This window comes from Strix uralensis, chromosome 3 (assembly GCF_047716275.1).
Source record: "Strix uralensis isolate ZFMK-TIS-50842 chromosome 3, bStrUra1, whole genome shotgun sequence".
NCBI lineage: Eukaryota > Metazoa > Chordata > Aves > Strigiformes > Strigidae > Strix > Strix uralensis.
This window is the reverse complement of record NC_133974.1, coordinates 95260011-95283291: the sequence shown is the minus strand read 5'-3', so window position 1 is coordinate 95283291 and position 23281 is coordinate 95260011. Positions and strand designations below refer to the sequence as shown.

The 23281-nt window shown below is 34.2% G+C and overlaps 1 protein-coding gene across 1 annotated transcript in view; it reads right to left on the bottom strand.

Annotated features, from left to right (window-relative positions):
- DNAH8 (dynein axonemal heavy chain 8) overlaps nucleotides 1-23281 on the bottom strand; it is a 150737-nt gene that overhangs the window by 6360 nt on the left and 121096 nt on the right. The window contains exons 79-87 of the mRNA XM_074864838.1: nucleotides 18680-18801; nucleotides 15827-15945; nucleotides 14321-14523; nucleotides 13327-13400; nucleotides 9666-9818; nucleotides 7097-7252; nucleotides 4892-5008; nucleotides 4058-4159; nucleotides 3522-3682 (exon numbers count right to left, since the gene is read on the bottom strand). Coding sequence (XP_074720939.1) covers nucleotides 3522-3682; nucleotides 4058-4159; nucleotides 4892-5008; nucleotides 7097-7252; nucleotides 9666-9818; nucleotides 13327-13400; nucleotides 14321-14523; nucleotides 15827-15945; nucleotides 18680-18801 — 1207 coding nt within the window. The remainder of the gene's footprint in view (nucleotides 1-3521; nucleotides 3683-4057; nucleotides 4160-4891; nucleotides 5009-7096; nucleotides 7253-9665; nucleotides 9819-13326; nucleotides 13401-14320; nucleotides 14524-15826; nucleotides 15946-18679; nucleotides 18802-23281) is intronic.

Sequence of the window (23281 nt, the reverse complement as noted above, 5' to 3'; positions counted from 1 at the left end):
TTATACTGACTCAAAGCATAATTTTGTGTGTCAGTTTTACTTTTCAACCTTCATATGACACACATCTCCTTCTATTACTTTGCCATACATAATTACATAAGACATGAAACCAAGGATTGTGCCACAGGATAGAACATGTGAACTCCTAAACCATCTAAGCTTTGAAGACAGTTTTGTGAGACTACAGAAGCTAGATACTTCAGCATTTCAATATAAACTGTTTGTGAGTGGAATTATAAAGACTATAAATCAGAAAAAATAGAAAAAATCATACTGGTAGTTTGCTTCCCAGGGGATATAATTTTTGCTTATGAATGTAGGAATGGTGGGGCTTTCACGGTTTTTAATAGCCTTTGACTTTAGACTCAAAACTCTCAAGCTTTTTTCCATTTATGGCCCCATTTAAAGATTCATTCAAGACCATATATGAGCAGAAAACTTGGATAAAAGCGAATTCCTCTTGGACTCATGGCTTCATTCCTAATTTGGATGACATACTTATGGTTATAACCCTTACTCTGGGTCTTGCTGGTCTGACATAAGAGAGATGTGAACCTTCATCTTCACACTGCAAGTACTGTACTTCCAATACTGCTGTCAGACTATTCTATATGGAATGAATCAATTTAATTATAAAATATTACAGAATTATAAAAATGGTTTTTACCCAAATCTAAACAAAAATAGAAACAATTTAAAAAAGATGGCAATATGCAAACTTTGGGGAAAAGCACAGAACAATTTTTTAAAAATAACCTCAAAGGAGAAGAATCAAAGGTAAGTAATATTCCCTTCTTCAATGACACAAGCTAGGAATCTTCTGGAGAGGAGAACTTACCTGAATCTTGTATAAAGAAGCAAACATGAAACTTGAACAGCAGTAGCAGTTTGAACAAGAAGACTTTTATTGTTAAGAAAAATACAAAAGACAAAAAGATGCATCTCGATGTGTACATAATTAAAAATAATATTGCAGTGTGGAAGTGAGGAGAAAATAGAAAAAAGAAATTTCATTCACGTAACGGTGGGACACAGTGAATATAAAAGAAACTCTGAAAAAAAATTTTTCTGGGCTTTGGAAAACCTGACTTTCCTTTACATTGCAAATAAAATGTGTGTGCAAATAATGAAAGAAAGATTGGACAGGTTTGCAGAGGAAGTTCCATGTTCCTGGGAGGGAAATGACATACACACAATGGGGTGTCCCTGATCACAGTTAGACATCTAAGTGTAGATGTCTACATAACAGCTGTTTGTCTAGATTGCCCTTATAGGTAATGCAAAGAAGCATGATTCAGCTCATGTATTTTAGATGTCTGCTTTGTACTGTACTTTTCAAGGCTCTATTTTTCTCTATTACAGTAAATGAAGTCTTGGGTAACCATAAAGGAAGCTAAAGCAACATTAAGTGAATCTCATTTACAGTGTCAATGCTGTCTAAAAGTAAGTATGTAAGATAAAGTATTTCATACCTGTTTATATTGTTTTCACCTGAAGCAGTATTGCAAAGCAAATTGTGTCATAAGAAGAAAAAGAGAAGGAATTTCCCTGGATTTTGATTTGCTTCAAAAAGTATTATTAAGAATATTTTCTTACAGAATTTGGATTCAACAGCTTATCGTAGTTTGATAGCTGGAGTCTGTGCCGTCAGGAATTTTCTGTACTCAAAGTTAAAACTAAGAACAAATGCAGTTTGATAGAAACATTATCTCAGCTTTGTGTAGAAAACAGCAATATCTATTGCAACATGGTATTCAAAACCTTACATTCACCAAGGGACAACGGGAGATTCTTCAGTTGGTTAAAAACAGCTTGCAGTATCTTTAAAAAAATTCAGTTGAATTTAAGGCTTTGGTATGGAATCAATTGGAGAAGGTAAATCAGTCGTAACAACTTCAGGTGTTAATCCAAAGTGGATGAAAGTATTGACATTCAGTGAAGTTTTACAGTTGGAACCAATGGATCAAACTTTTGGCTGAACTGGAAAACTGTCCCACTAAACCAGTGAGAGATAAGGTCTTTCTTGTCCTCAGTAATAGTAACATGAAGAGGTCCTGGCTGTCTCAGTGTTCCAATTCTAACAGTTAGCCTTCTGCATACTCTGAGATGATTTGATAGGATATATTTTCAGGAGAATTTTAATGCAATTTTTTATATTGTATAATCCATTTGGTCCATGTGTCAAAGATAAAATTCAGACAGACAGTACCTATGCATAGTTGCCTATAACAGACTGTAATAAAACATGAAAAAAAGCATGAAGCTGCTGAACATTTTCTCCAAACTCTAAAGAAATACCCAGAAAAAATGACTAAAGTAGCAGGAATATGCTGATGTACCAAGTGGAAGAAAAACTCAGTACTAGAGAGAAATGAAAGAGTTGTTCCTACTCACTAAGACTCTCCCAACACTGTTCGTTTCAAGTTTTCTCCTATAAAATAGCCCTCCTACAAGCCTAATTTTGGATCCAAAGCGTGTCTCTCTTTAGGACTTTGTTTAGTTCTCTATTAAATCTTAGCTCTTTAATCAGTTCTGGAAGGGAGGTCTTGCAACTATCAGAGAATGACTTGAAACAATCTACTCTTAGATTCTTTTATTCAGAAGTGTATATTTACAAAGGTAGGTGCAACGCAGAGTTGACAATAAAACTGTGTATTGTTCTCACCACATGCTTGGAATATTGGGCTTTTGATACTGCATCAGCCTCTCAAATTTGAGACTGAAAAATTGTGTGAAATTATTGTTTTGTCCAAAAATGTTAGAAGACATTAGGTTTCCACAGCAGCTGGGCATTTGAATAACATTTGTTTTGTTTAAAAATACAAAAAGCTATGTTAAGAAACAATTAATATGGACATAATGGGAAGGCAATAATTTATGGCAGAATTATTAAGAACTTCAGAGAAAAAATATGATGATGATTCATACCCTTTCACAGGGCATATAACATTAGAAGGAAATAAAAGCCAAGCTATGACACACATTATTTGGAATGAAAAAGTGAATTAAGTCAAAGATAAAATTTTAAATGGAGTTGGTGAGGTTGAAAAGCTTCTTTTAAATAATGGAAATGGCAGAACTGATGCCAACAGTTGTAGTTACATCCAAAGGTGTGCTTGTAAACCAAATGACAATCCAGAGAATCATTTAATGAGTGTGCACAGAGAAATAATATACTACTTGAAACAGAAGGGAAACATTAGAAACTTTCTCTAGTTGAACTGTATAGAACCTTGTATCATATAAAAGTTTTATAATGCTTTCAAATTAAAAAAAAAATCTAAAACGATGAGGAGTAGGTAATAAGAATTCCAAATACTTTAAAAGAACATGTAAAATGTAGCTGAAGATACTGCATTTATAACCACGTACATACACATCAAGTGTTCCACTTCAGCAGTGAAATTAACATGAATCCTAGGTTTCCTATGAAAAATATATTTTACTTAAACATTTCATAGGGATTTCTTTCCGCTACTAAAAAAAGGGTCCCTGTTTTCAATATGTTGAGACCTACTTACGTAATATCAGCATTAGAATGGAGACCAAAGACCTTTGGGCTGTCCGTGGCAGGGAGTGACTGGATGTATTCAAAATACTGTTCTAGGGTTTTGCACACTGGAATTTTATATCCAGTGTAAAAACAGAAAGTGCTGTCAAACATCTTTTCATTAAACCATACCTGTGAAAAATCCAGAGGAAAACAACACAGTTACTTTGTTACTTAGAGGGGTTTTTATCTTGTATTTATTCTTAGAGAATCAGGGTTCTTGTTTTAGCTACTACATCTAATTTTACCTGAATACACAAGTAAATAATTAAGAGTGATGTCTTCTAAGTTTGAGTTCCAGCTAAGTCTTTTGAATAGTTTCTGTTCCTCATTAAAGAGAAACCAAGGGGAAGAACCTCACTGCCAAAGAATGATGTTTTGAAGAATTCATTTTACTCTGAAGAGTCTTATAAACTGGAAGTGCATAGTCAGCAGAAAGGTCTTCTGATTTCTGTATTGCAGCTGCCAATAAAAATGACAAATAACTGTATTTTCAAGGTCTCTTACCCTTGCAAAGCAATTAAGAAGACGCTTATCAAAGTCATCTGTGACTCGGCCTCCATATTGTACTTCTCCAATCATATAGCGTACTGTGTTCCAAGATATCCCCTGGAAGCAGGTAAAGTAAATGAAAGTCTGTAGTTATAAAATGTAAGAAGGTGGTATCCAGCCTGTAATTTCAATATCATCTGAAGCTCATAAGGCTCTGAAATGTAAGCTGAAAAGATCATTGTTGGAAGAAAAAAAAAATTTATTTCTAATGTATTTTCTGAGCTTAGTTCTATAATTTTATAATTGAGTTGGGCTTGATCCTGCTATTAGAAATATATCGCACTATTTCCTGTGTGACCTGAAATCACTCTCAGCTGCTATTGCCTCTCCTTTCTTTTTTTTTTGCCCCCTTCCCCCAGTTTCTCATATTTCTCTATTGGCAAAGTGCTGCTTTACAAGGAATGGCTAGTCTATTACATTGTTCCCTGATAAATAGTAGAAGACCAAATGTCAGCCATAGAGGAGTTTGATTGGCTCTGCAAACTCTGTAAATATTTTAGATTCCTTTCCAAAACAGATGTTGTATAGACCTGTTAATATTTTAGATATGGTACTGAAAAAAACAAGATCAAATTCTTAAAGAACTTAACTATTACATATTTTTACATTGCTGATAGCACACAAAGTATTTCAGCTTAACTGTCTTATAGAGAATCTGAAACTTTGATCATTAGAAGTTGCACTGAAAGAATAGCAATGAATAAACTATTATAAATAGTAACATGAAGAAAAAAACAGAGATGTTGTACAAAGCAATTAAATATACTGTATGCAAATTTTAGCATTCACCTTCTTGATGTCGCATTCATCTAGGTGATTTTGAATAAATTGAACACTGGCTGTAAAGTCTGAGGAGTTAAATTCATAGGGAATATTCCAACCCAAAGGCCCAAACTTGCGTCGTTCCTTAGGAATACAATTTAAACTGAATATGTTTATGAAACAACATACAATTTTGTTTCATTAATAATGTTCAATAATAACAATAATAGTGGAGTAAAGAACTGAACTGAAGAAGAAAGCTAGCCTGGGAAACCACTATTTGCCTCATACACATCAGTAATAAAGTTTATTATTAAGTTACACCATAAAGGATAAATATTTATAGAAAAAGTAACAATCATTTATTGCTGCCTTTACTAATCAATGTATCAGTCATAGGCTTGAAATGTCTCATGTCTGTGTGGATGATCAGATTTTTATATTAATTAATTTAAAGAATTACCAAATATCTGCATTTTCAGCACACTCAACAATTTAGAGTTCTACAGTTTTTAATTTTTTTTTAATATATACTTTCTACTATTGATAGTTTCATTTTTTCAAGCTCCTGTATTAATACTCAGTTACCCAAAGGCTTCTACGTTGCCCCTTTTGTCTTATTGTTTCACTGTATTTTAATACACATTTTTCAAAATTCACAACTTTATTATGTCTGCCACCACTACATTACTCAAATTTATTATTGCATACATATTTGAAAATAAAATAACACTTGCAGTAACAGAAAAATAGCTGACTATAAAAGTAAGAGAATATAATCTGCAGCCCAAACATTTTAAACATCCAACACTATCAGATTTCTCACAACTTTGTTTTAGCCACCTCAGTTATATCGCTCCATGATTTTTTCAGAATGTAGAACAAATTAATCCAAAAAGTTAAGAATTAAATTGCTGAATAGTGCAGATATTTATTAAATGAATAAACAGTGTGATACTGACATTCTAAAATTAACTAAGTGATAACATATTTATTAGAGTTTAAATTACCAGGTCAACAATGACTGACAATCTTTGACATCTGGTTAAGTAATATTTAGGTACCTTAGCTACAAGATTTAAAAAGAACTAGAATTGAAAAAAAACTTTTATTTTTTTTCAAAAACAAGTATTGTTTATAAGCAGATGAGACAGCATTAACCAATAATACCCTGCAGAAATGTATAATGATATTCTGCCAAATTCTCTGAATTACTTCTTAAGGTATATTTATCAGAGCAATCTTGTCACCAAAGGATATTAGGAATTGGTCAGTTTAAGGGCAGGGCAATGTATATATTGCTTGCTGATTGGCAAACCATAAATAAATTTTCTGAATAGATGAATAGCTATAATAGTTTTTAAAAGTACTGATGGTTGAATAAGATTAGATCTTCTGGTTCCACAAGAAGAGTATAATCCTGAGGCAGTACACAGAACAGCTTTCTCACTGTTTATAAAACAGCAGAAAGAAGAAAATAATGCAGAATACCATATCTTAATAGGGACCTCCAACAAATTGTCCTTCTTTCACCATCTTTGCTAAACTGAAAATACGAGCATCTCAATAGAGCCTAAGGTTAAATAGCGTTTTATCAATATTTTGAGGTCCTTGATGAAAAGAAGGTGTATTCAGAGAGTTTAAGATGTTGGTATTTATTGTAATCTCAAAACTTATATATCTTTAAAGTACAAAGTGCAGATATTGTGCTCACATTGGAATTAATGTAGAAAACACATTGGCACAAATAAGATAAAAACAAGACACTAAGTGATGGAATTTTATTTCATTTTAGTCATCTAGAAAGCAAACAGCTACTCTAGGCATCTAGATTGCCCTCAAAATCAATGGATAGAAAGAGTGATATAGCTCTAGAAAATTATTCACTCTTACAGAGAGACAGCTAAAACAGATAATCTGATTTTCTTTTTTGGGGTGCTTACCTATTGACTACAGAGGGAGCTTTTCCCCTTACACCAAATGACTAACTTATGAACAGCTAAAGTTAGATGAGAAAAAAAACTCATTCTAGATGCCCATAGTATGAAAATCATGACATTTATAAAACAATTAAGAGAATAAGGAACGTTGAAGACCTATAATACAGATTATAGAAAGTAAAGCTTCAGCCCTGGAACGTAATGCTACAACAAACATCAGAACGTGTATTTTCAGGAATGTTAAAGTGACTCCATATATTATAACATTATTTGCAAACCTTATAAGAAATACCTGAACAGTAGAATGTAGGAAAGCTACAGTGTAAAGCAAAGGTTTCCACATAGGCACATTGCTAACGTCTAACAGATCCTGATTAATTGCAGAAAATGTTCTTTTCAATCCGGCACGTATACCTTGGGGAGGTTCATTTGTGAACTTTATAGCAATCTGTCATGTGAAAAAGGTAAAGGAATGGGATTTGTTTACTGAAACAAAAAAAGCAACATCAAAAATGTCACAACTATTAGTTATAAATAAAATTTAAATAACTGAAGCATTGGAAATAGAAAGTTGATATATAGTTTTACTGTAAACTGCATAAAAGGAGTACATACTAGATAAGGCCAGAAAATATTTTGAACACAGACCTTCAGTTTATGTTGGTCAGAACCATCACTGACACTTGTCCGTGGATCTAAGAATTTTCAGCAACAACATAGAAGCATTTGCCATGCTTTTCAGAAGGCATCATATGGTTTTCTCTCCCTAATTCAATGACTGAATGATGGAAGAGAACTATCCAGAGTAGATGATAAGAACTCTGATGTATTTCTGGTCCCAGAACTTCACAGTAAATACCAAGAAATCTCACCTCTTCTTAGATCAGATCTTTGTGTTCACAGTGGGTACTCTGCACTCTGTGGCTATGTCTGCAGCAGTAAATTAGATTCACCTGAGAATGTTCCTGGGCACTCTGGTCAGCAGGCATGGAATCCACCTTTGTGGTAGTAAACTGCCACAGCTCCTTAGAATACAGCCCCTTAGTTTCATGCAAACTGCCTAATGGGAATAGCTGCTACAAAATTTTAATCATCAAACCATACCTGCATGTTATTCGGAAGAGTGCTAGTTAGCACAGGTTTTCACATCAGAGAACGTTGCAACTACTTATCCCTACGGACTGTTGCATTCTAGTGGTGGGTAATGTTCATGGGGCACTTGAATCTATTAGTTCAGACACAGACTGGCCTTGCCAGAATCTCTGTTCCTTGAGACACTTTCAAATGCTGGAGGAACCCAAATAAAAACTAAGTATTTTTCTGCTCCAACAGTAAGTACTTGTCTGTCTGGTTTGGGTGACATAGTAGCATACATTGAAAGGATCGTAAATGCCAGGTTGCCCACAGGCTGAATGCAAGCACAGCTCTGATCTGTTTCTACTTATGAGAGACACTTAATGGAAGACACTCATGAATATGTACTTCATGTGGCAGTTTTACTATCTCCATTGTTGTGGTAAAGAACTTCAATTATTTTTAAGGAATGACTTTTTAACTTTAGTCTCACAAACTTATTTCTGGGCTGCAGAGCCCAGGCAAGCTGTGTCAGAGATGAGCTCCAGTCTTCTGCAAGGACCTATCTGCACATGAACACACTAGAGTGTTGGGAATGAATGGGAACACTTGCTAATCGGTCTTTCCACATTTCAAATGATATCCGGTTCAGTTTTTGATTAATGTTCTGTATAAAAAAAAAAAAAAAAGGCAAATTATTCTCTCCTTTCTTCTGAGAAGGAGCTGACCTTTGGTTTGTCAGTTGTTCATTTTCTGGAATCCCTAAATATGTTAAAATTTTAACAGATAACATGACACTATAGACTGGGTAATCACATGGGAAACATTTGAGATAAATGCAGTGAAGATTCATCTAGCAACCTTCCCAGTTCCTTATTCTCACTTTTAGCAAACTGTATGTTTATATACCTCACTATTCATGAACCCCTTGAAGATGCAGGATGATTTAATTTTCTGTTGAGAGAATACAAGAGAATGTAGGTCTGTACAGCTAGCTTTCAACACACAGTGTTTTACCATGGTGACATACTTTTCTTGCTGAAGGTTGTCTCCTAGATTAATTTGAAAAAGGAACCCTTCCCCCTCTTCACATCCTAGGTATCAGGTATTGTATCTATTTTTATTTAGAATGAATGAGAACCACTAAGGAGACTCCCACTGTTTTTAAGAAGAAAGGGGTCTATGAACCCAGCAGTGTCAACACACACCTATTACTCTAGATATTAACTACCATTACGACCCACTGTGAGAGCACTAGGAACCGTCTTAAGTGACTTAAATGCACTTTGTAAGAGTCTAGGCAATTTTCCTGGTACTGATGAAAAATGTCTCCTTGAGATCTACAGAAGCATCATTTATAGTTTATCCAAAGAAAAAAGAGGTTACTTCTTGGTAGATGATGTTCTTTGAGATGTGCTGTCCATGTGTGTTCTGTCCCCTTTATCCTTTATTTCAGATAGGGAAATCTGGAAAAGTCTAAGAGCAGTTGCAGGCATTACTCTGTTCACAAAGCATCTGGTTTTGCAAAAAGGGATACAGGTAAAGCCTGATAGTTTTGATTCAAGTGTTTCTGTGTACAGAATTAGTGTGAACTCACACATACATAATGCATCTTCGAGAACTTCCAGTTAAGTAACCTTCCTGTTTAAAGTGATATTTGCATTTTAAGGTAAGTTAATTTCCTCTTGGGTTTGGGGGTTTTTCCCCATTTATTTAATTTACATTTACACACTTAATCTGAATAATTTTGATGGCATGAGGTACCTGACTTAAGTGCTTGAACAAACCTGTAGCAGTGCAATTGGGAATTTAGGATGTGGTTCAGTAGTTAGCCAGACTCGAAATGTTTCATCCTGTATTTCAGCAGTAAGAAGTGTCTCTAGTAGTTCATCCGTGAAATCCAGTCCAAGATGACAATTCTGAAGTAACACCCAGCCTCCCTAAATAAGAATATCAACTATTATATAAAATTTAGAAGAAGTTATTCATAATGCTAAAACCAACTGTCTATATTAGAATCAAATTTGGTCTTGCATGTAATTTTCTTTTTTTTGTTTTTTGACTTTTGGTCTGTTCTTGAATATGTATTATCATTTGATTTGATATGATATTGGAACAGTTAAAGCAAATAGGAAAAGTTGATGCAAAATTATTTCCACATCCTATTCACAGTGAAAGTAACATAACCAGAGCCAATATTCTAAGTAAAGTATTAGTGCTACCTAGTGGCAAAAAGAAGTAATTCCTGTTCTCTCCCAGGAAAACACCAGTGATGAGCAATCCTGGTATCAGATCCAAAAGAAAGTGAGTGGAAAACTAACAGCTGAAATCTAAGGAATATATCTTTTTTAAAACTTATTTGTTAATAACATAATCTAAAGTAAGTGTGAAGAGGTGGTAACAAGACTAAAACTTTTCAACTGCAATTAGCTTATCTGCAATAAATGCATTTGCATTAAATTGAACCTCCGCATATTAATTTTCATCTTATTCAACTCTCAAATTGCATGAAAGCTCTATTTTGATTATCATCTCTCTGCACTTCTGCTTATGAATTTAAATTCAATCAGTTTTTGTAGCATCACTTTAGAAGCCTAATGAATCAGAAGCCTGATATTAAAATGGAACATTATTTAATCAGTTCTAAACAGTGATGTGTGGATTTCATTACAGCTTGTAATTTCATTTTGGTAATTTTGTTTTAGCTCATTTAAAAATAAATAAATAACATTCGCTGACAAAATATAATTGAAATATTTATGGTGAACTGAAGGATATTAAAAAAAAGATTAAATGAAGGAGGTTTTTTCCTTCTTTTATGGGGATCCACTTTTTTTGAGGAAGATATTTAATCAATTTGTCACATTTCCAAATGAATCTGACTTACTTTTTGAAAATTATCTACCTGTAACACAGCACAGCAGTTTTAATCATATGATACACTCTTGGCCAGAGGTAGGAAAAAACGCCTGATATTTGTGTTCATATTCACTAATTCTGTTTTATTCTTTCAAATCTGATGTTCATATAACCCTTCCTCTGTAAAATGTGTGCACCACCATGGCACTAGTAGCTCTACTGGAGTGCTGTTTTGAGCATCCTTGTGCTTTTAATTGAGGGCAAAAGAAAGGCAGGGATGCCCCAGTTTTCACCATTCTAATGAACTGCAAGTTGATGATGACCATTGTAGGCATACAAACATAAAGAAGTATGGGAAATGCATATGTGCATTTGCAGATCATAAAAAATGCTACCTGATGTAAAGAGATTTCTTTTTTTTTTTTTTTCCAACTATATTCCAGTGCTGGTGTCACAACATTTGTTAGAACTTGAGAGGTTACTGGGATACAATATAGAGAACTTCCATAACGAAGGCTGCGTTAGCTAGAGAACCTTGGATTGTACAGTAATGTCTAGAAAGTGTGAAGTAAATGCCATATACAAGTATTATATATGTCCATAATAGAAAAACACAAATGAAGCAGACTGTACTATGGTCAAATGAGTAAATATCATTTAACAAGAGGGTCTGAGGTTTTTTGCCTCAAATGAAGATATCTCATAGATAGCAGGCTGTGATGGTTTAGCCCCTGCCGGGGTCTGAGACCACACGGCTGCTGCCCCTCCCCCACAAAGGGAGTGAAATACAAAGCCCCGGGCTGAGATAAGGAAAGGTTTAATACAACAGTTCAACAGCAATGCAGCAAACAACAACAATAACAATAACAGTAATAGTGATAGCAATGAACAGAACAAAATAGCTACCAAATACAGCAGTGAGAGAACCGGCTGCGCCAACCCACGCGATCACCGATTCTTCCCGCGCTCGCGCCAGGATGTGACGTCAGCATGGCATATGAATAACCCGGCTAGAGCTTCCCCCCACTGCTGGGGAAACTTAACCCTATCCTGGCTAAACCAGGACACAGGCAATGATCTAGTTGAAGATGTCCCTGCTCATTGCAGGGGGTTTGTACTAGATGACCTTTAAAACTCTCTTCCAACTCAAATTATTCTATGAATCTATGATTTTAAAATACAATCGGAATTCCCTGAAATGATACTGCCTGACCTTTTCTGTTTTCTGCATGAAAGACAGGAAGTCCTGGAAAGGCTCTGAAGCACTTCAATCTATCAGATTAAGAGGACAGGACTTTGTAAAAGTCTAAAGAAGCATTTCGTCACCTCGTTATGATTAAACATAAGAGAATAAAGTGACGAACTGTTTAGTTCAGATGGAAATCTGAAACAATCTTGATCATTAATCTGCAACAGTCTCAAAAGTACATTTGTTCTTGCAGTGTTCTGTGTTGTGATCTCATTTTCACCGTTTGTGCTTCCAGAACTCTAATGGGTGACAACAGAGACCCAGGGAATCTGATGGATGCCGTATATTCTGAGGAGTTAAGTTTTAAATCTCATAATGAATCCATCTTTAACTTTTTATCTAACATTTGATAACTACTCCCACTGTACATATGAAAGCATATACCGGTTAACAAATAGGTAATATGGTACCAACCAAAACTTTTACTGGACACAAGTCAGTTCGGGTTTCTTTAGGTGAACATTACAAGCAGTGCTGTACTCCTGATTTAGTAAGGACTACCTGTCGGTTATGGTCATGTGAAAAATATGTTTCATTTATCAATATAAATTCTTGCAGTCTTCTGCTCTCTATTAATGGAGATATTCTAGGCCCTCAGAATACTGGCATAAGATTAATTCCCGATATTTTGAGTTTACAGGCAACTATGTCTGTATGTCTTCATTTGCAACACTGTCCACAAGTCTTTGAAGTGTCCAGACTGTGCTAACTTTACACCGTAACTTTTATATCATATTTGAGGTTTCAATCACCATCTTTCTGTAGCTGCTACTTCTCACGTTTTTACTATTTGAGAATATCATCTGCCACAACAAAATACACTACAATATTTAAGAGAAAAATTCTTAAATATTGTTTGGAAATTCTTAGACATCCTTGGGACTTGAAGCCAAAAGGATTGGCAATTAAAGAAACAAAGAACCAAAACCAGTTGGTGAGAAGAGGCCCTCTCATTAGCACAGATGTAAGGAAAAATCTAAGTAGCTCTCATAGGGGGAAAACAAAAAAACCAAACCAAAACAAAAAAGTGCAAAGAGGTGGGATCTGCAAGTCCATCAGGACAGAACTAGGACACAATGTCCTTTTACCCTTGGTTAACAGCATAGCGATAAGAAGGGAATGTGCTACCTTTGAAAAGCTGCTCAATATCACTGCTGCCAGAAGTATTGACTTGGACTCCACCGCCACATGCACATCCCATAGTGGAATGTTTTTAAGCTTAGTCACTCAAGGCTTGTTTACCCTGAGATATGCCTGACAGTAAGGTGAAAATGCAGAAGAGGTGTAAAAGATTAATAAAACAGACAATCAACTTATATTGCAGTGATTTTTTTCCCCACCTGTTGCATTGACATCTGTATTAATTTGCGTGCCTGAACTTCTTGTCCTTGACCCATAGAGATGGTCCTACATTCTACAACATAATTGACAATATATGATTAATGAACTTATGTTCTTGAGAAAAATAATTCCAATTCAGTCAAGAAAAGTGATATAAATACAGCACAATTAAATACATTTTTATGCAAAAATATATAGTTATGAAAGTAGAATCCCTTCACCATCATATTATGCTACTATGTATTTTCTAAACATTGAAACTTTGTAAAATAACATTAAAATATGCATCCACAATATTTACAGTATTTGAAGAAGTGAAAGACTGTGACTAATGGTATTACTGTCAATGGGAATTTGTGCCAAATTTTAATGAAGTAAGTCACAGCATTTGAAATATGAACCCAGTGTAGATAATGAGGCCACACAAATTAGCACAGTGCATAATTGCAAAATTGTATTTGTGAACATATTAATGTGACTAATATCATGAATATATGTATCTACTTCCAACTCAGTTTGTATGCACAATTTTCCAAAATTTTCATATAATGTAGACATAAAGTCCAGAATATACAAATGCAGATCTTGTGTGTATTTTTTGAATAATCGTGTAAGCAGATTGCTGATTTTTATATTACCTGCAATAAAGAGTTAAAACAAGAAAACAGTATTGTCACCATGCCAGAATTTAAAAAAAAAAAAAAAAAGTAAATATTGTTTTACAAATAGGGATTAAAAAATATCATCACTGAGAAGGATGATAACAATTTATAAAAAAAGAACTGAAAACATTACTGTCCATCTGCACACAGAATGATTCTCAGCATACCATCTTTTACTTAAAATATTATTTTATCTCTAAGATGGTGGTTCAGAAAGAAACAATAATGTAACAAAATTTAAGAAATACTTTTCAGAAAAAAAAAATCTCTGAAATTACTTACATTACTCTTCTGTATCTTAACACATGACAATGAATAATTACTTTCATACCCAATTTAAGCTTCCTAGCCAAGGAATCAATCTGAATAGTTGGGTCAGATCCCATAGACAAGAAACAGATGAGAGGTGTTCGTGTGTCACTTTCCTCCCAAGTTTTTTCTAAATTCAAAATGACTGGTTCTGTATATTTCTCATCCAAGGAATTTGCAATATATTTCCTGGCTTGGGAAAGAGTTCGGTCTGGACACCAAGACCTAGAAATTAAAATATATACCAAGACACAAATTCACTGCCTCTTCCTGTTGCACAGACTAGACTTAGATTAGAAACACTATTTTTATAAAATAGAGATTTTTTTTTCATAATATGCAAATATATATATACACACATTCATATATACACTTGTAGGTTTGTCCTTACAGATATAATAATAGACAGACCTAGTAGTCTTCCCTCTACTTATGATCATTCAATACTTTTCAGTTGCCTACAATTTTGCCTTAAGTAAACTATTTGCACTAGAATTTTCTATTCTGGGTACCTTTATCAGGTTGGGACATTCTTAATTTTCAATATAGCTTTTGTATCTGAGAACACAAGTAGGGAAATGCAAGATTGTTCTTGCCCTTTAGTAAAATTTTGCAGATGTTTCATTGGGTCTGTTAGTCTTCTAGGGTACAGCCTCAACTCTTTTGTACTGGGTTGCATTTGTGTTGGGGATGAGCCTTTATTTTTCCCATGGAAAAAAAAAAACAACCCAAACAACTACTTCTGGATAAAAGACGTGACTTTGCAAAGCTTCAATTTATAAGCTTATTACTTAAAGTCTTAGGACTTAGATACTCCCCTCCCCCTTCAGGGTGTATAGCACATAATAATACAGTGCTTCTTCCATCAGATTCTGGCCTTTTTTACTGCACAGGTTGAATCTGCTCCAAAGACAAATCATGGTCTAGTAATGAATGCTGTTGTTTTTTTGTAGTGTCTCTGATTTATTTGTTGCAGCACTTGGAAAGTATACAATGAAAATAGGAAGATATGATCTCATGCATAAGGCAGCTGAATGCTGCTTTGGGGAAATCCATTCTATCCCAAGCCCTGCCACAGAGATCTTAGCTGTTGCAATAAAATCATTTATAGCACACTTCTCACATGGGGCTTTTGAATACCTGCTTTGAATTTTCATAAATCTGTTATTTTTCTTTTTTTAATTACTTATTTAAAGCTATTTAAAATAGTTCATTTGAAAAGAAAGCTATCTAAATTATTCTACTTTTTCAGTGGCTTTTTGAAGAAGGCTGAAATGTGGTTCCCAGTTTCTATTTGTCATGGCATAAAAGCAAAACTAAAAAAAAATTTCTAGAAATAACTTTTTTAGATTCTTCAGAGGATAGCTCCAAAGTGAGTGAATTAAATCATATTTCATGTGAGTGAATTAAATCATATTTCATGTCACCCAGAAATTAAAAGTACTCTATTATGATAATAGCATACTGATAGACCGAGACACATGATGCAACCATGTATGTTATTTCCTAAATTTCTGAAGATGCTCACCTGATGAGTAAAAGCTTGCGAAAGGTATCAAGTGAATCATCATATCCATCAGGTAGAATTTCTTCCTCAGGAGCATCTTTATCAAACCAACTTTTCCATCCCTTTTCATTGCAGGCTATCTAAATTGATTACATTAATGCACATATAAATATATTTCAGCTGTAGTAAAATCCCTTTGAAAATGTATATTTTAATGAGAGTCTGTTATTATATTAGGATATATTATAAGTAACATTAAGAGTATATAATGTTTAAGACGTACACCATGTGAATTGCTATTAAGATGTTAAGAACAGAAATTTAAGTATTAAGATGCAGGCTCTTAAGCTAACCAGTTATCCATGGATTTCCATCCCAAACACATGCAGCTACCTAAGAAAAATCAATAATTAGCAGAAAGATTCTATACTGCAAAAGGAACATACTGTGATTAATTTATTCCTTCTGATCACAAGGTACTAAGAGGAACAGAAATATCTGTCCCAGTAGAGTCCAGCCAGCCAAAGAATCACAAATTAAAATAACAGACTAGTAAGCTTTTGACTTGAGGAAGAAGAAATCTCACCACAAATATGATCATTATTTAGGCACCTCTTAGAACCCACGATCTAATAGGACAAGGGATACTGGTGGACAGAACACAGTGAAAATTGCTATGCAGTTGAGCCTTTAATGCAGTGACTGAGAAGAGTCAGCTACCACAATATCACCGGAAAGAGAACAAGGAACACACTGATACCATCTGCTCTGAAATACAGTTCCATATGCCTGTTATAAACCAAGGAGATCTATCCAGTTGACTGACTTGGTTTCAAACAGAAGTAGTTTCAGAACAACCTCACTAAGAATGGACTGGGAGAGGAGTGAGAAATGAACATGCAGAGACCTCTTCCAACCATGTATTTCCTATAATGAAACTCATTCAGAGAGATTCATAACACCAAATGTCCCTTTCTGAACTATAATCCAAGTCTCAGGAAAAAAAAAATTACTTTATAAGCACATAGCTCAGTTCTACATTAACTGACATCAATCAACCTAAGCACATGCTAGGAGAGTATTCAGAGGGGGTACCTTCTCAAAGACAGGCCACAGCCAGAGACAGGTTACTGAGCTAAAGGGACTTTAGTTGACTCAGTAAAATCATTAAACTTTCATTACACATGTCTTTATACCATCTCTCACTTGACCACAGTTGGAAGTAGTAACAGTGTGAAAAGGAACACAGTCATCTAAATGTTATACAGAATATATAGGAATATTCCTATAGACATATAAAGACATTAAAATATGTAGGAATAGGACATATCTAGGAATATGTCTTTATTAAATTAAGTTAGGCATCTTGGACTGGAGAACTTAATTTTTAGAGGAGAAAAGAATTTGTAACTGGCAAGAAAAAAAGAAAACCACAGGCAACCTCTTGAGAATTGGGCATACCATTTTCACGCATTTTTTTTCTTACTTTAAATAATTTCCTGTTTGTATCTAAATGAATAATGATAAAGTTGAATTTAATATGATGAGCCAAATAGAACAGCATATCTAATGGATGTAAATAATTATTAAAATGACACTATTTCCATATTTGCATTTTTTATTGATATCGTGGTTGGCACCCTCCCAGATTCCATCTTTATCTATTACTAAAATCACCTGTCACTTTTCAACTTGTAAATATAGAGCAATTTTAAGTTAGTGCTAAAAGATTAGTTAAAAAAGAGGCCTTTTGGGGTAACATGGTTGCCTAAGTATTTTGGAGTCTAAAATTTTGTTTACACCAATTCTAGAAAAATCCTATAACAGAATCATTACAATCTACAAATTAAAAGGAAAATACATAATTCATAACCCCATGACTAAATTTAAATAATATTAACAAGTGTGCAGTGGCATGCATTTTGGGTTGTGTGCCCTAACGATCCAGAGTGAAAACCGAAATAGAATTCCTCCAACTTTCTCCTAGCTCAATATCCTGTTTTGATACCTCCAGAAACCAAAACCTGGAGGAAATGGACTGGTACATATCCAGATCTTGCCTTGATACAGGGTTGGGAAACAGCCAGGACCACTTCCAGGTACACCATTTAGATAAAAGCTCTGCTTCCTTCAGGGCACTAAATGCCATCACAAAATGGACTTGGCTGACCAATGCTGTAACAACAGCAAGAAGAACTTAGTGTCCTAGCTATCAGCCTGATTAACAAGGAGTGCTTAGGAGGTACAGAAAGAGAAATGCTTAGGGATTGTTTTAGCTACATTAAAAAAAAGAGATTAATTTACCAAAGTAAAGAAAATAACTGATAAACATGTCACAAGCTTACATACGTGTAAGTTCATGTATGTCTTAATAAAATAAATATTATTTTTATAGCTAGGTTATCATATCTGAATAACATGTTAACCTTGGCATGGAAACTAGAACTTAGAAACAAGCAGCAAACAAATTACTTGTAAAAATCTATCAGATTCAAGACATAAAACATTGTAACTTAAAACCTGACATAGATTAATTTTCTGAGCCTTTTTGATACATCTACTTTTTTATCCTTTCTCCTTATTTCTGTCTCTCTTTCACCAATTTCCTTTTTTACTAGTTCTTTGCTCCTGTTTTTTTCTCTTTCTACCTTAATGACTATAATACAAAATACAATAAAGCAGATAAAAGAAGTAGAGCAAATAAATACACCCCTATTTGTGCTACCTAACTGTTCACTTCTTGCCTTTATTCTGTACTCTCTCTGGCCTTATTCTTAACTACATCTCTTGTGCATTCCAAATGTAAAATGTGGGAGCACAATTATGATTGGGAAGCTGGTTATTAACATTAAAAAGATAATTAGTAGATATCACCTGATTCAAAATTTCTGCAAACTGGGGAAGTTTGTTCAGTTCCACTAGGTTTAGCCACATCATGTCAAGAATCCAGCAGAATGGTTTGGGTGGGCAAGCCTGTAAATCCAATGCTGCACCTCCTGTAGATAAAAACATTCTGATGAAATATACATGACATTCCAGGGGTCAAGATATATTTGATATTTCTTTTTAAGTTATATTTTCTGGCCCATGTAATTTTCACTGGGGTACTAATTGCACTCTTGTGTACTTAGCATTTATTTCATAAGATTATAGGCTAATTTAGTCTGGAAGGGACCTCAGGAGGTCTCTAGTTCCAACTTGTTCAAAGCAGGGCCAGCTATGAGATAAAATCAAGTCTTTACTCTGTCTGGATTTGAAAACCTCCAGGGATGGAAACTGTACAATGTTTCTGACAATGGGTTCTAATGTTTGTCTGTCCTCATAATGAAAAAAATTCCCCTTACATCCAGTCTGAACCTCTTTTTTTAATTTCTGTTGTCTCTTATCTTCCTACTGTGCACCACTGTGAAAAACCAGGCTCTGTCCTCTTAATGGCTTTCTCATAGGTGTTGGCAGGCTACTATTTGGGTCTCCCCTAAACCTTCTGTTCACCAAGCTGAACAAGCCCGGTTTTTTCAGCCTCTCATATTAGATCAGGTGCTCCATGTAGTTTGCCGTTATAAGTTTATACAATGATACTGATTATATTTGAAGTATGGGAAATTCTTTAATAGTCTCTTTTCCTTTTAATCTGTGCTGAAAATACAGTAAAGATAATTTTGTATTTATCTGAAAGATAAAAATATTCCTTTGAAGACTTTCCCTTAGGCAGTCTATATTTTATCCCACTATTCCTGAAAAGAAAAATTGAAAAGAAAGTCTTTTTTCTCAACTGCAAACTTCTACCTCTTCTCTAATGAAATGCATAGTTGTACTATCTAAAGAATGCTACACATGTTAGCAAAGTAATCTCCTGGGATCATTGGACAAAATAACCAAACACAAGGGAAGAAAGAAACTCTGGACTGATGGAATCAATCAATCCTAGACCAGCCTAACAAGCACAAACCATTTTAAATAGCGTATATAAGGCCAGATAGCCAGTAGATAACACACGTTTCACATCCTCTGATATGCAATTGAAGAGGAAATACGAAGGAACACCTCTGGGATAAGTCTGCAATCCAATTTTAAACAGGCTAACTTTTAACTCTATCATAATTAACTTTTTATAATAATTTTCTTCGTGTTGTTGCCTCTTCCCCAGTTCTCCACAAAGTAATTAATGTCTCTTGGGAAAACTGGAGGGTGTTGTTCCAGTGGTCTCCAGAACTAAGATATGTTCTTAATTTAAGTCTCTGGTATAATGAATTTCACCAACTTGTAGCAAACAGACTAAAAAAACCACCTTGGAACAATAACTATTATTTTTAAGCACTTGTATGTATGTGAGCTTATATGTGTATGTATACATAGTCTATATATATGAGCATTAATTATTTCAGTATTTTCAAATTATACATGCCTACCAAAAACTACATACATAAATATGTAGTTCCTTTTCAATTAATATATTAGTACTTTTACAAACTGTGTCTAATTATTTCATAGAATACCAAGAGGTTTTAACACAGAGATCTTTTTTCTTAATCTGTACCCAACTCACCTAAAATTTTGCACGAATGGGATGTAGAGAACATGAATCATGAAAGCAAGAAGAAAAAGGACAGAAGACAAACATCATCGGAGTCAAAAGAAGATTAAAATATTAATTTCTTAAAGCACAAATATTGTTATTTAAAAAATTATTGGGAAGACGTTATATATGATGCTTTTGATGCAGCTAATGAACTAAGACTTACTTTAAAGTTCTGACACATTATAGGAAAGAGTTCATGCTGCAAACACTATAATGCAACAAATTATTTCTGATTTTCCTGAAGTCTCTTCTGCTTACATTATATATTTTACAGGAAAAGATTTGATTCTTAGAGATGTTTTCATACAGGCTTCCAGGATGCAAGAATTTTATTTACATTATCAGTGATGATTTTCAGGAAACAGCAGCTCTTCTTTTAAAAGAATAAACACATGATTCAGAAATACTAAATATTTTCCTAGCTACCTGAATATTCTTAAGTAGAAACAGAAGAATTCCCTTACTGAATTTGGACATTAGTACGCCAATGGAAACAATTAACATCAAAGAAAGTAAAACTTTCAATGAGTGGGCAGTAAACAGATCTTAGGGAAGTTTTTGCTTTTGGGGAAATTTTTAAAACCTTAATTTTTTGAGGCAGACTTATTCAATGAAGAATGAGAACTACAAAAGTGTAAACAATGTGTTTCTCACTGTAATACCTGATATTTTTTGCTATTAATATACATACCCAGTCTTTTGATAAATCCTGCTAAGTTGTTATGGTTAGTCATTTGTTATGTTAATGAGTTAAATATGCAATGCCTGAAAAAGTCTTTCCTTTTACTAGTTTTCATTTTGCCATTCATAGGCATATATGAAATGTTCCAGCATCTAGAAAAATTTCTGCAATTCTTTCCTCGACATAAGGATACAGTTAGATATAATCAAGAAACAGAATTAGGTATGATTAATTTGAATGTTTTCATGAACTACTGAAGGGACAATTGAAGGGCAAACTCTTGTTCAAGAATGTGAAGTTGCTATAATCAAATCCAAATTATTTCTGTCATGAAAAATGTAAAGCTACTTCATTTGCTTTTATTATGAAGTTTTCTTACTTTTGTGCTTTTTCTCCTTCCCTTTACCCCAGGCGTGACAAGATTCAGTGACATCACAGAAAAGGCTGCTTCATGAAATCTGAGGTGCAAATACTGATTTGTCTGTATTTCCTGTAACTACCTATTCAAGTTTCCTTGAAGCATCCACTTATGACTTTGGCATTAGGGTATATAGTTTGAAATAACTGCCTGGGAACCACATATGGATCCCAGAACTTCGTCTTAGATTCTGCAAACTGAAATAATGGAAATCAAAAAGAGGATAACAAAAAATGTTTACACAAATCTGTAATCCATTATTAGCATTTTTATCACAAAATGATACTCTGTTCCAGAACCACATCTTTTGAAGATTTAATACAATAGGCCAACAGGAATATTTCTGCAAATTACTGAATTCTGTGAGAGAATCACTATCACTTTAGCCAAAAATACTTTTCTTAATTTTCAGATCATTAATTGTTCACTAAATAGCACAGTTAATTAATCATTAATCATTAATCGTTCACAAAATAGCACAGCTGGTCTGGCTTTTATTTAACAAAGCCAAAGATGCTTTGCAATTCCTCTGTAACATGCTCTCTAATATTTATGGTGCTTCTTAGTAAAATATATTTTCTGCTAGAGAAGATCATATTCTTCACTTGTGTCAGTCCCTCACTTTATACTTGTAAAAGACACAGCTTACCTAAGTGTCAAGATACCTACAAAATTGTCAATGAACTCCTTAGATTTTCTCCTATCTTTTGGATTTTGTTTCTTTCTACAGCTTTAATAAAAATTCTATAACACCATCATGGGAGGCTATTTTCCTATAATTTGGGGACCTGCTTTCTCTGTTTTGCTGACCTTCAAGCTATTACATCAAAATATTCAGGAAAGGCCTAGTGGAGGCTTTGGAATGGTATTCAATTTATGTACTTTAGCAGAAGGAAAGGTCTAGAGTTGATAATTTCCTGAGACTAGCTGAATAATGAGGTCTAGAGACTTTTTCATTTCAACTAGCAATGCTTATTTCACTGAGACATCCCCTGATAATATGGCTGATGATAAGCCATGAAAGCTCTCCTGGAAAAGAAAGAGGAAGAGAGATTTATTTTTCAAATAAATTCTTTCTTCAGCTGCCCAATGATATTTGGTAACATGGCATTCATTTTGCACCAAGAATTGATCATCCAAGGAGGAAAATTGAACAATTCAATAACTGCAGAAGATACCTAAGAGTCCAGGACAATTTGGCTAGGCATCTGCCTACTTCCCAATATTACTTAATATCATATGAATAATTATAGAAAATCTATTGTTACTTTGGTGTCATTTTATACACCAGAAGAATTTCTCAGTGTCATTTTACATACCAGAAGAATTTCTTACTATTAACTCAACTGTGGTAAAGCTAGGCGGGAAACCACAATCATATGTTCTAGACAGAAACCACTAAAATTACTCCTGTATCTTATTACAGACTCTCATCAGTTAAAAGGGGTGACTGATTTCTGCTTCAGATGCCCAAGGTATATTTTCCTCTGGCAAAACAAGAATCTATGAGCTGACAAGCCAAGAAATATGGTTCCTTGTCTAATGCTTACTAAAGCAGACAGTTTATTTTGAAAGCATTTCCAAGCATGCCCTGCCTCACAGCAGTGGTAAATTGGTGGCTGAATACCATTCTCGAAGGATAAAACCATTACAACAAACTGGAAAGCAAAACAGAAAGTGAATTTAATCTTGGTTTGTATCCATTTTATTCATTAAAGGCAGGTAATGATCTTCAAATCTAGGTTCAGTACTTTGACATTAGAACCCTGCAAGATTCCTCTGAACACTGTAAAATTC